At 56.9% G+C, this 12,060-nt stretch overlaps 1 protein-coding gene across 1 annotated transcript; it reads left to right on the top strand.

Moving 5' to 3' along the window:
- Window positions 1-336: 336 nt before the first annotated feature.
- On the top strand, window positions 337-12,060 carry SLX4 (SLX4 structure-specific endonuclease subunit). Its single transcript, XM_049768548.1, has 14 exons — window positions 337-737; window positions 2,368-2,589; window positions 2,958-3,144; window positions 3,232-3,450; window positions 4,072-4,253; window positions 4,331-4,642; window positions 4,908-5,087; window positions 5,295-5,395; window positions 5,704-5,850; window positions 6,748-6,917; window positions 7,735-9,620; window positions 10,311-10,407; window positions 10,906-11,280; window positions 11,426-12,060. Exons 1-14 carry the CDS (start codon window positions 407-409, stop codon window positions 11,847-11,849), a joined length of 4,833 nt encoding a protein of 1,610 aa, XP_049624505.1. The 5' UTR covers window positions 337-406; the 3' UTR covers window positions 11,850-12,060.

Raw genomic sequence — 12,060 nt, 5'->3', positions numbered from 1 at the left:
GTCTGCTGCCCACCATGTAAGACTGCCCCTTGCCCTCAAGTTCTTGTTCCTTCCGGGAGGAAATGTGATTAACAGATGCCGTCTGACTGATGACACTTCAGGGCTTTTGGTTTTCCACAGGTGCAGAGTTAAACAGACGGCATGCTTTCACCCCTGGGGATCCTGGAGAATCAATCACCTTGAAGAGGTCACATACATCTCTGCAAGGCCAGTCTGACGCCTTCACCAATACAAGCACAATGTGAAAAGACCTTTCGGTTTGCTCAGGAGCGCAAGCTCTGAAGCCCCTGAGCAAGAAATAGCACTCCTGGAAAGCTGAGTGTGAATCTGGTGGCCGAGGCTCCTGCGGGTCCTTCTCCCCTGTGCATATTCTCCAGATCCACCCCCATGCCTCTGACGCCCCACGATGGATGAGTCAGATGAGGACTTCAAGGAGCTGTGTGCCAGTTTTTTCCAAAGGGTGAAAAAGACCACCAAGGATGTGGCTGGGGAAAGGAAGGCACAGAAGGCGGTGAATGGCGCCCAGCCGAGACGCAAACCACAGAGGGTCAGACAGACTCTGAGCAAGAGCACAGCCCTTCCAGAGCCCATCGAGAGGAAGTGTCTGTCCAGCACCAAAGGCCCCAAGAGGAGAAAACCAGGCGCAGCACAGGGAAGCCAACCAACTCCACCAGAGAATGGGGATGCAAGTGTGCTTGCTTCCGCCACACCCCTGGAGTGCAGGAACACCTTGACAGGTAACCGGGCCACCACCACTTAGAGGAAATCAGAGATGATTTGGAGTATTTGAAAGTGGGGGTCAGGAAACTTAGGGAAGGACCAAAGGACGGCAAGGCCGGGGAGGCGCTTTTGTAGGCCATGTGGTCTGTGGAAGCTTCAGCTCTTTAGACTGTATGTCACCCAATGGGCTGTTCCCGCAAAGCCTCACTGACAGAAACCTCTGCTTTAAGCCTGGTTGTAAGTAGGAGCTCTGAGTCCGCCATTCACATGACTGTACTTGGGCCTCTGCTCTGCAGAGCTTCGTGTGGGTCGCACTAGGGAGTTGCTGTGAGCTACGAGAACACAGAGTAGCCACGTTTCCAGCTTCTGACAGTCCTCCCAGCTTCATTCCAGAGTGGGCAGTAGGACCAGCCAGCTGTGTAGGCTGCTGAGACGAGTGTGGGGATGCAGATGCCTTGGAAGCGCTTTCCAGCAGAACCTTTGCATCCTTCCTTTCCCTCCCAAGCCCCTTTGATCTTTTTCCTTTCTGGATTTTACTTTAAAGCAGCTCTGTGACGATTACTTATTTTGGTTTTGGGGTCTCACTGAGTGATGCTCAGTGGTTACTCCTGGCTCTGCACTCAATGATTGTTCCTGGCCTCAGGGGATTGAACTTGGGTAGGCTGCTTGCAAGGCCAGCGCCATCCCAGTATACTACAGCCCAGACTCCACCTCTTGTTTTTTCCACCCCCAGCCTCAGCCCTGCTCTCCCCCACCACACTTTCTTCCTGCTGCAGGTGGGCAGGCACAGGGGTCACAGTCACACAGACGCCTCTTCACTTCCTGCTCTTCACCACCTGTCCCCTAGCGTGGTCAGCTCAGCCAGGCAGAGTGGGGGAGTCTTGGGGCTGTATCCCTTTATATGCCCCTTTGGGGTCTCTGTGAGAACCTCAGGAAGGTTATGCATGAGTCCCCAGAAAACCACACACCATTCACCTGCAAGATGTACATAGTCAGGGGCTGGAGTGATAGCACAGCGGGAGAGCGTTTGCCTTGCACGCTTCCAACCCGGGACAGACCTGGGTTCAATCCTTGGCATCCCGTATGGGCCCCTGAGTCTGCCCAGGAGCAATTTCTGAGTGCAGAGCCAGGAGTAACCCCTAAGTGCTGCTGGTTGTGGCCCCAAAACAAAACAAACAAAAGACAGATACAGTCAGTTGGCCAGGGTTCTCCACTGGAGAAGTCCTCTGCACACCACTTGCCACACTTGTGTATTTCTCCGGTAACATTGAGGGATATGCCCAGAGTGCCCCCTTGCTAAGGATTTACTTGAGCAGCTTTATTTGTTTGGATTTTTTTTTTTGGTTTGGTTTGGTTTGGCTTGGTTTTGGGCCACACCTGGTGGTGCTCAGGGGTTACTCTTAGCTCTGTACTCAGAAATTGCTCCTGGCTTGGGGGACCATATGGATTGCCAGGGATCGAACCCAGTTGAGCAGTTTTGAGAATTCTCAGCAACCATCATCACCCCATGCTGTGGCGCTCATTAGTAGTCACCCCAACTCACTAGCAGATATTCATGTGAGGCCTACCTACCAGTGCCCACTGAGAGCTAAATCTCACTCTGAAACATGCCTGGAAGCAGGCTGACACCCTGTTCCTTTCTGCCAGAGTGTGGCCCCAGCAGTGAGGCCCAGCCCCCTCCTTCATGTCCACGGGAAACAAATCCCCCCAAACCCTGTGCAGCCGAGCTGGTCGTACAGCGCATGCAGCAGTTCAAGAGAGCGCACCCCAGGCGTCTGAGACACACCACTGAGGAGGGGGTCTCCCTGGAGGCCACCCTTGAAGATGAGGCCCCAGAACCACCCGGAGAGGAGCCCACGGCAGGGCCCGGTAGGCTGCGTGGGTTGGGTGTCTATTATTTATGGGCTCGGCCCCTGGAGAAAACTTCACTGGGCACCTCTCCCCACCACACTCCCACTCGGTTTTGAAAAAAAGGTCTTGCTGGCCTGGGAGCCTTGTAACCCCAGAATGCCTGAGGCAGCCAACTGGAGCAGGAAAGGGGACCTTGGCCCTTACCGTGGGCCTGGACCTACCTGGGCCCATGGGAACACAGAACCTGGCTATGGACTGACCAAGTTGGCATAGTGCTCCAGGGAATCCACAGTAGCATCCCGGCCTGCCCCCAGACCTCCACTCTGGGTTGAACCCACCTAGGTCAAGAGTGACATCCCACAGATACCATGCCTACTTCTGCACAGGCTTTGAGCTCCCTGCCTCAGAAATCGATGATGGTGCAGTGGCCAGGGCTCTGCAGCAGGAGCTGGGGCAGGAACGAGAGCCTCCCCCCAGCAGCAGCCTGGAGGAGACTGGACTGTTTTTCTGCCAGATGTGCCAGAAGGACCTGTCTGCCATGAACCTGGTACGCCGGGAGCAGCACTTGAACAGGTAGGTGCAGTGCTGTGTGCCCACCCAAGGCTGGAGGCCAAGCTTGCATGTCTAGGGAGGGGGCCTATCTGTAGCATCTGCCTCCAGGTGCCTGGATGAAGCTGAAAAGGCTCAGAGACCTCCGGTGCCCCCAGTCCTGGAATGTCCAATCTGTGGCAAACCCTGTCTTACTCCCAAGAGCCGGATCAGCCACTTGAAGCAGTGTGCCGCGAAGATGGAGGTCAGCCCTCGGCTCCTGGTGCAGGCTGTGCAGTTGCAGACAGCCCAGCCCGAGGGTGCCATGGCCCCAAGCACCCCAGCCTCCAGGTGAGTTCATGGAAAGGTGGGAACGGTGATGGATGTGCTATGGAGAGCACCCCTGATCGCCCATGGGGCTTTGTAAGACACGTCCTTCTAGCTGCAGGGAGGGAACCAGGTCACTTCTCTGTCCCCTTCCCTCCTGTGGGACGCCAGGGCAGTGACCAGGATATCCCAAGGGACTCACCTCCAAGCCAACGTAACTGCAGGGTGTGGCCTAATGCACAGGACCTGGTGCCAATTCCACTGAGGCTCAGCTCCATCATAAGAATCAAAGCGCAAGCCTCTGTCTAAGCAAAGGGGGCCAGAGAGACAATGTGTTGGGGCTGGCACTTGGCTTGCACGCGGCTGGCCCTGGTTCAATTCCCGCTGGCCCTGGTTCAATTCCCGGCATCCCATATGATCCCCTGAGCTGCCTGGACTGATTCCTGAGTTCAGAGCCAGAAGTAACTGAGCATTGCTGCATATGGCCCAAAAATTCAAACAATACCCCCAGCTTGCATGAGGCCTCAGGCCCTCATGTCAGGAGCTTACCTGGGTAGCTAGAGTGGGTGGGGTGGGGGCCCACAAAGCTGGCGGTATGGTCCAGATGATTCCATGTGTACCTCTTCTGAACCCTATGTGCTGCAGCAGTCATGTGGGAGGTCTGAGGAGGAAGGGACCCCCCAACAAGGAGCCACGCAAGCGGCAGAAAGTCGGACATGAGCCCCCATCTGAGGATTTGCTGGTGGCCATGGCACTATCCCTCTCTGAGATGGAGCAGGAGACCACACCTGCCGCCCTCAGACTGGGTGGCACAAAACTGGGAGCAGGTAGGTACAGTGCCCTCTTGTGCCCATGGGCAGATTCGGGGCCAGCAGGGCCAGTCCTGAGCCCTGGCTTCTGTTAGCCCTAGAGAAGAGGGGCCGCAGGAAGAGAGGCCCCATGTCCCCACCTCAGCTGCTGGTACAGGACCCGGAAACCACCGGCCGCCAGTTCGAGGACCGAGTGGCCCAGCTACTGTCAGAGGAGCCTGTGGTAGCCAGCACCCCCTCATTGCCCGCCAGCAGGATTCTGGAGACGCTGGGCACTGCCAGCTGGTGTCTGCAGAAGCAGGCAGGGATGCCTAACTTCCTGTGGGAGGGCAGTGCCCTCTGCCAGGGCTGGCCTCCCGCCGCCTTCTACTCCACCCACCTTGGCCCATCCCTCAGGCCCAAACCTGCTGAGGTATGTCCCTCCTGAGGTGGGGGGCGGGAGCCGGGGTGGAGGGCGGACCCCCACAGGCTTCAGGGCACTGCACTTCTCCTGGTAGCCACCAGATGGCTCCCTGTGAAAGCAGGAGGATGCAGCCCTGGCTAGGGCCTGGGGTCTTAGTCCAGCCTTGAACTGGGCCAAGTGCCTGGTGCTTCATGGTGGCAGACCACGGCCCAGAGCCACTCTGGGCTGTGGCTGATGCCCTCACCACACAGTCAATCATTTTCTCCCACTCTGGGCTGCCCCTCAGAAGCCTGCACTGCCAGGGCCCCAGAGCCCCTGCCCTACAGAGACCCCGTCCCCATCAGCCAGCCAGAGGGAACAGCAGGCCCTGCAGGACCTCGTGGAACTGGCAAGAGAAGGGATGAACAGCAGCCAGTGGCCCTGCAGTGGGGGCTCAGGAAGGGCCACAGGTGGGACTCTAGGCGGGGTGCCAGGCCCAGAAGGGGTACAGACTGCCTGGGTGCGGGACGATGTTCATGAGGCACCTGACCATGTGGGTTACAGCCTCGCTGTGTACCCCATGGAGTGGGAGGAGGCGCCCCAAATAAGCTGCTGGGGCACATTCCTAGCGGTGGGCACTGTGGGATGGAGTCATTTGCCTGTAACCTCTTCTTCAGGGGAGCACTGGGAGCCTGACTGCCTTCCACTGACCGGGTTTGTACCACCCTCCAAGGAACAGCACCCAGGCCAGGATGGTGGAGCTTCTTCGCTAAGACAGGTTGGGCCGTCCGGGCTCAGGCTCTGCCCCTTAGTGTTATATTCTTTAGCATCTGTGCCCTGGGCTTGGAATGAACCTCTGGGGACTTGGGTCGGTGAGGGTAGGGTTAGAATTTAGGTTTTCGGTAGTGCAGACTAGGGAAGTCTCCTAGTCAGCCTCAAATTCCAGTTTTTCGGTTCTCAAGGTGTAACACACCCACCCCTGGGTGGCCAATAGCTCAGGAGCACCGAGAAAGTGGCTGGGTTTGCTGCTGGATCACTGTGAGCCTGCCTAGATAGAGGTGAGTTCACAGTCTCACCCCTCTGCAGGCCACTCTGGACAGGCTGCTGGCTGATTTCCGGGCCATGGTCAACAACCCCCACCTGAGCGATGTGCAGTTCCAGCTGGACAGCGGGGACCTGCTCTATGCCCACCAGTTCGTGCTCTATGCCCGCTGCCCGCTTCTCATGCAGTTTGTGAGTACTGGAGCACCCCGGGGCCCTTGCCCCACCTCCCTGTGTCTCTAATCTGGGGCCATCAGTGTTAAACTTTCCTCAAGAAGGTTTAGTTGTGGGGCCAGAGTGGTAGGACGTTTGCCTTGCATGCAGAAGGATGGTGGTTCAAATCCCAGCATACCATATGGTCCCCCAAGCCTGCCAGGGGTGATTTCTGAGCATAGAGCCAGGAGTAGCCACTGAACTCTGCCAGCTGTGACCCAAAAACGAAAAAGGTTTAGTTGTGGTGAGGAGACTGGAGAAAGATGAGAGATCAGAGATCTCATTCCCATAAATAAAAGTGCCCCCAAGGGCCCGGAGGGATAGCACAGCGGTGTTTGCCTTGCAAGCAGCCATTCCAGGACCTAAGGTGGTTGGTTCGAATCCCGGTGTCCCATTATGGTCCCCCGTGCCTGCCAGGAGCTATTTCTGAGCAGACAGCCAGGAGTAACCCCTGAGCAACGCCGGGTGTGGCCCAAAAACCAAAAAAAAAAAAAAAGTCCCCCAAGAATTGCTTCCTTTTCTCTGCCTGCATCATCCTTACCACCTGGATCCAGCGGCTTTTCAGTTGCGAGCTGCCTTGGGCCCCTCTGAACACTGCTTTCTGTGGACATGTTCTTTAGGGGATCCACTGGCTCTTGATTATCCTTCATCTGATCTTGCTTGGATTATCTAGAGAGGACCAGGCCTGATGTGCTCTGGGAGGGCTACCCTGTACCAGGCATGTATTCAACACTTGAGCCACCTACAAACTCTGAATTGACTGGAAGCAAACCTGGTAGCCAGGCTGCAGGGCTGCTGGGTACAGGGAGGCCAGGGGCCGGGAGCCACGTGGGCTACACCCTGGACCTCTGACCGACCACCACTCTCTCCCCGCAGGTAAACAGCGAAGGCTTCCTGGCCATGGAGGATGACAATCTGAGAGTCCAGCGTGTGCTGCTGAGCGACACCAGCACAGAGGCCGCCCGAGTTTTCCTGCACTACCTCTATACCGCAGACACCAGCCTTGTTCCTGAGCTGGCCACTGACCTGAGCTCCCTGGCACACAGGTGTGGCCTGGTGTGGACTCACTTTGAGGCCTATGAAAGCAGCTAACAAGGATGAGTAGCGCAGGTGGGAGGGCAGGGCAGGGTCCTTTTGATCCAGTTGTGGCCCTGAGGCATGAGGATGAGTCCTGTTTGGAGCAGGATGTCAGCTATGGGCCCTCAGCTGCCTGGCCAAGAGGGTGGGGAGGGTGGGGAGCCTCAGCCTTCAAACCGTGATAGTTGCCTTGATTGTTGTCTGGGAAGCCATAGAGCAGTGTCGCTTTTCTTCCCTTCCTTTTCCCTTCCCAGGTACTGGGCATGGGGCTTGGGAATTTAGACTCAGCCTTAGGGGACAGGCTTGGGCTGGAGCAATATGAGTACCAGCAGGGCACTACTTATTTGCTTTGCACAGTCACCCAGGTTCAATCCCCAGGACCCCATATAGCTCCCTTGAGTACCACTAGGATGATCCTTGAGCACAGTCAGGAATAAGCCCTGAGCATCACCAGGTATGACCCAGGTACTAAAAACAAGGTGACAGGAAGCTTAGCTTGGCAGAAAAAGGACTTCTTCCCCCCAAAATGATGGGCTGTGCATAAAATTGTCTTATTCATGAGCTTTTGTGGCTGAATCCCCAGTCCCGGGGACTACCCTGTTGCAGTAGTTAAGTGAGTACACCCTAACTTAGTCTCAAGAGGCCTCAAACTGAGTGGTCTAGAGCATGCTGGGCATGAACAGATCGGGAATGGCCAGGATGGGTTCTTGGCATCTGTTGGGTACCTGCCAGTGCCCAGATGTTTTTTTTTTTTAACTTGGGTAATGCAGTGTTTTACTGTGGCAGGTTTGGCATCCCTGAGCTGGTGCACCTGTGCCAACAAGCCCTTGCTGTGGCTGGCACCAAGATTGGGCAGCAGGAGGAGCAGGAGGGCAGCGTTGGCCCAGCTGAGAGCTTCCAGGAGCTGCTGAGGTCTGTGTGGAAGGGGGAGGCGGAAGAGACCGAGGAAACAGCGAAGGAAGCATGTGAGGAAGACGGAGAGAAAGTGAACGATGCGGACATAGATGAGATCTATGAATTCGTAGCTACCCAGCGGAAGATGCTCCGGGATGAAGCCGGTGTGGAAACAGAGGAGAGGGAGCCGATTGAGGAGGAGAACCTGGGCCAGGTCCTGCTTCCAGAGCCCTCAGCAGGCCCCCTGGGGATGGAGTCACCTGAGAGAGCAGGCAGGGAGGCCCCAAAGGAAGAAGCCGGCCCCTGCAGTCCCTCGAGCCCTGTGGGAGGGTGCAAGGCCATGGGTGAGGAGCAGCCCTTTCCTTCGCCAGGGGACCCTGGAGTACCCAAGACTTGGAGTGAGCAGAAAGTGGAGCGCAGCAAAGCCTGGAACAATCCTCACCAGCAGACACCCGCAGTGTACCCCTGCCTCCTCCCATCACAGTCCCCACCTCACACACACTCAGGGGACTCGTCCACCCCTGTACCCTTGGCACAAGAAGACGCTTCCATGGCGCACACCCAGAACTCACCGTCCTGGAAGAAGAGGCACAGAGGGGTCTCTACCCAGCCTAAAGAGCCAGTGCGTGAGAAAGGTCGGCAGCAAAGCTATTCTTGGGAGTGCATGAATAAGGGGGCTCCGGTTTCCCCAGAACCGTCGCCCTCCATCGACTTGACCCAGTCGAAGCCCAGCCCTGGGGGCAGCAGGCCAGGGATGGCTCCATTGGGTGGGAGCAGAAGTGACGAGGTGATCCTTCTGTTGGACTCAGATGAAGAGTGGGAGCTAGAGCAAAACCAACACAAGGCAGAAGGAAGGAGTGTTCTAGAAGACAGCTCCAAATCCTGCGAATTGTTCCCCATCATCGATGTGGACTCTGATCCAGAAGACCTCAGGAGCCCAGCTGCTGGGGAGGCAGATGGAGCAAGCCCACCGCTCTTCCAGGACCCCGATGAGGCTGACATCACAGAGTCCTCGTGGCTGGTGCCTGCCACCCCACTGGCCAGCAGGAGCCAGGATTGCACCTTACACACTCGGTTGTCTGGGCAACCAGTAGGAGAAAGTGACAGGCCCAAGGCCACGAAGTTGTCACCAGTACGTCCAAACCCAGTGACCCCAGGAAGCTCCAATAGCAGAGGGCGGCGCCGCAGAATTTTTGACAATCCCCTTCCCCACTGCCACCAACACTGCTCCCCAGTGGCTCCCCCTCCCGATTCGGGGGGCCTCCCCAGTCTTTCCCCGCACTTCCAGTCCCCCATACGTAGCGCTCCAGGTGATGCCACAGCCAGTGAAGTAGTGGAAGTGGAAGACAGTGAGGATGAGCAGGAGATGGCTTCCCGCCAGGCCCACAGCAGCCCTCTGGCCGACGGTGACTCCCCCATCCCATCTGACTGCTGCTGGCATGTGGAGCCCCTCTCGCCAATCCCCATCGACCACCTAAACTTGGAATGCTCAGGACCCCTGAGCACCAGCAGCCCTGGTGGCAGGGCTAGGGAGGCCGGGCCCAGTGGTGCTGAGCACTCGCCAGCCCCACTCAGTACCACTCCAATCCGGGGCAGTTGCCCTGGCCCCAGGGGTTCTTGGGCGAGACATGCCAGGCCCGGCTCCCCAGGGAGCAGCAGGCCGAGCTTTCTGAACTCCTCTCTGTGGGACAGCTGGGATGGCGAAGAGCAGAGGTCTGCAGAGCTCCCGGTGCTGGCCAGGACCCCGACTCGGACGTCTGGACGTTTCGAGACACCAAGTGAGAAGTGATGGCAGGAGGGGCACTGAGGAACTCATTTTGGGAGATGGACCTGAGTCCATGAGGACCACAGGCCCCCTAAAGGCCCTCCCTGCCTTCTAGATCCTTCTGCATGTCTGAGGGAGGATCAGCTTCTCAGGGGCCACCTATCTGCCATAGCCTGAACTCAGCATGGCAGCTGTTAGGGATCCCTGTGCCAGACACTGAGCCAGCTTGTCCCCCCTGAACTCAGTGGGCATAAACTAGGCTCTAATGGTTTGCGATACTGAACAGAAATGACATTGAGCTTATTGGCCATTGGTTCATCTTTTTCTTTTTTTTTTTTTTTTTGGCAAGAATTGTCTACTGGGTCCTCTGCCAGTTTGTTGGGTTACTATTTTTGTGCTATTGGGGCCTCACCCAGTGACAGTGAGGTTCCTGGCACTAACGGGGCAGAGGGAGTGAAGAAGTGAGGATAGAAACCGTGCTACTGAGGCAAAGCCTGTGCGGTCTTTTGTGCCAGTGCCCATCCTCTGCTGTTGAACAAAAAGTGTTAGTGTCCAAGCCTGTTTGGAAAGTTGCTTGGTGTCCACTGTTTTGTCTTGAGGAAGGGCGCGGGTAAGGGGTGGCTAGGTTTCTGCTGCAGCATTTTTCCCGTGGCAGAAACTAAGCGAAAAGATCGGGCTAAACTCTTTCTTTTGTTCTACCCAGAAGGTGCTAATCAGAAGTTGCCCCCAAAGGTGCCCATAACACCCATGCCAAGGTATTCCATCATGGAGACCCCAGTACTGAAGAAGGAGCTGGACAGGTTGGTGATGCCCTGGAATAGCCCCCAACCAGGCTCTGGGCAGGATGGCCAAGACTACCAGTGCCCTGGATATAATCCCTCAGATTTCTTGCTCTAGGAAGTCAGGTGGCAAGTCTGCTTCAGGCTCCCATCAGGACCTATGACTCTGAGTTCCAAGGGATGGGTAGGGGACCAGAGGGTCTTAGTCTGGGAAGGAGGGCTGGATTCTCTTCCTATATTTTAGGGGAGTTGTGGGAGTATGGGCGTGCCTGGAGTGCTGAGAATCATACCCTAACCAGCCCAGGGCCTGCTTTCCAAAGCCAGCATCCAAATGGCCACAGCCCAGTGAATTCTGATTCCCAAAAAAGTCCTCACTACCTAGTGTGCAGCGCATGGGCCGGCCCTTTAGGAACCCCACTTCAGTGACGCGGCTGTCACGTGGAAACCACAGAAGTCACCCTCACCCGGTGCCATCAGTCAGTGTGTCAGAAGCTTAAAGTCATTTGTTTCCCGGTTCAGGTTCGGGGTTCGCCCTTTGCCCAAGCGCCAGATGGTCCTAAAGTTGAAGGAGATTTTCCAGTACACACACCAGACGCTCGAGTCGGACTCAGATGATAGCTGCCAGGCACTGTGTGGCCAGGCCTGCACCACCACGGCCTCTGAGGCCTCCAGGGCAGCTGGCTGTGCCCAGCCAGATGCCACCACAGGGCTTGTCCCCCAAATGTCCAAGGACCCTGCTAAGACCAAAGGCCCCCAAAGTCTGAGGCAGCAGCAGAGGGAAGACTTTGCTGCAGAGGGGATACCTGGAGTCCCTGATGATGACATCCAGCTCTCTGCCTCACAGGAGTCCACAGCTGCTTCCGTAGCCAGCAGCGACACCTTCAGCTCCCACAGGTAAAAATGGAGGGGCAGAACCAGGTGAGCTTCAGAACACTAGGTGGATGAAAGGGCCTCCTCTAAGCCAACCTAGCAGGGCCTGGGGCTTTCTGCAACGCGGGCATCTGTGGGTGGGGCTGCAGTGTTGTCTACTGCCTTTCAGTTCCTCTGGGGAGTTTGGCACAGCCTTTGAGTCCGTGGAAGAGGATAAGGAGGGCGTCAGTGCTTCTCAGGTGGCCATGCAGACAACAGCCATGGAGGAGGCTGTGAGCCGCTTCATCTGCTCCCAGCCAGCCCTCTACCGCAAAGTGCTGCAGTACCAACCACTGGAGTTGGCAGTGCTGCAGGCCGAGCTCAAGCAGCAGGGCATCCAGGTGGCCACAGGAAGGCTGATGGACTTCCTGGATGCCCACTGTATCACCTTCACCACGGCTGCGGCCCGCAAGGAAAAGGCCAGGCAGAAGGGGCAGCAGCCTGGGGTCAAGAAGAAGGGGCGAAAACCTGGCAGGCCCCGGGCCCCTTCCTCACCTGTCGCCTCCAGCAGCCAGAGGCCTATGCTCCCTGTGGGATCACAACACCCTACCTGAGCTGAGCCCAGTTTCCCAGACTGGGGGAGCAGACTGGGGGAGCAGTGGACCAAGGGCTCCTCAACTGCCTGAGTCTGTCCTGAAATGGACTTGCCACCCCAGGTTTCGTCACCAGCAGTCTGTCAGAGACCCAGGCATGTGCCAGCCTCCAATTCTCTGTGAATATCCTCCTGTGTTTTGTATCATGTGCAATAAAAGTTTTCAGACCTGC

The sequence above is a fragment of the Suncus etruscus genome, chromosome 2 (genome assembly GCF_024139225.1).
Source record: "Suncus etruscus isolate mSunEtr1 chromosome 2, mSunEtr1.pri.cur, whole genome shotgun sequence".
NCBI classification, from domain to species: Eukaryota; Metazoa; Chordata; class Mammalia; order Eulipotyphla; family Soricidae; genus Suncus; species Suncus etruscus.
The sequence above is the reverse complement of the archived record's forward strand: the minus strand, read 5'-3'. Positions and strand labels throughout refer to the sequence as shown.

Excerpts from the sequence above, each read along its gene's own strand:
- SLX4 (XM_049768548.1), top strand. The coding sequence starts at position 407 with ATGGATGAGTCAGATGAGGACTTCAAGGAGCTGTGTGCCAGTTTTTTC. Across the intron at positions 2,590-2,957 it reads GGAGCCCACGGCAGGGCCCG|GCTTTGAGCTCCCTGCCTCA; the intron begins GTAGGCTGCGTG and ends ACTTCTGCACAG. Across the intron at positions 4,643-4,907 it reads ATCCCTCAGGCCCAAACCTG|TCTGGGCTGCCCCTCAGAAG; the intron begins CTGAGGTATGTC and ends ATTTTCTCCCAC.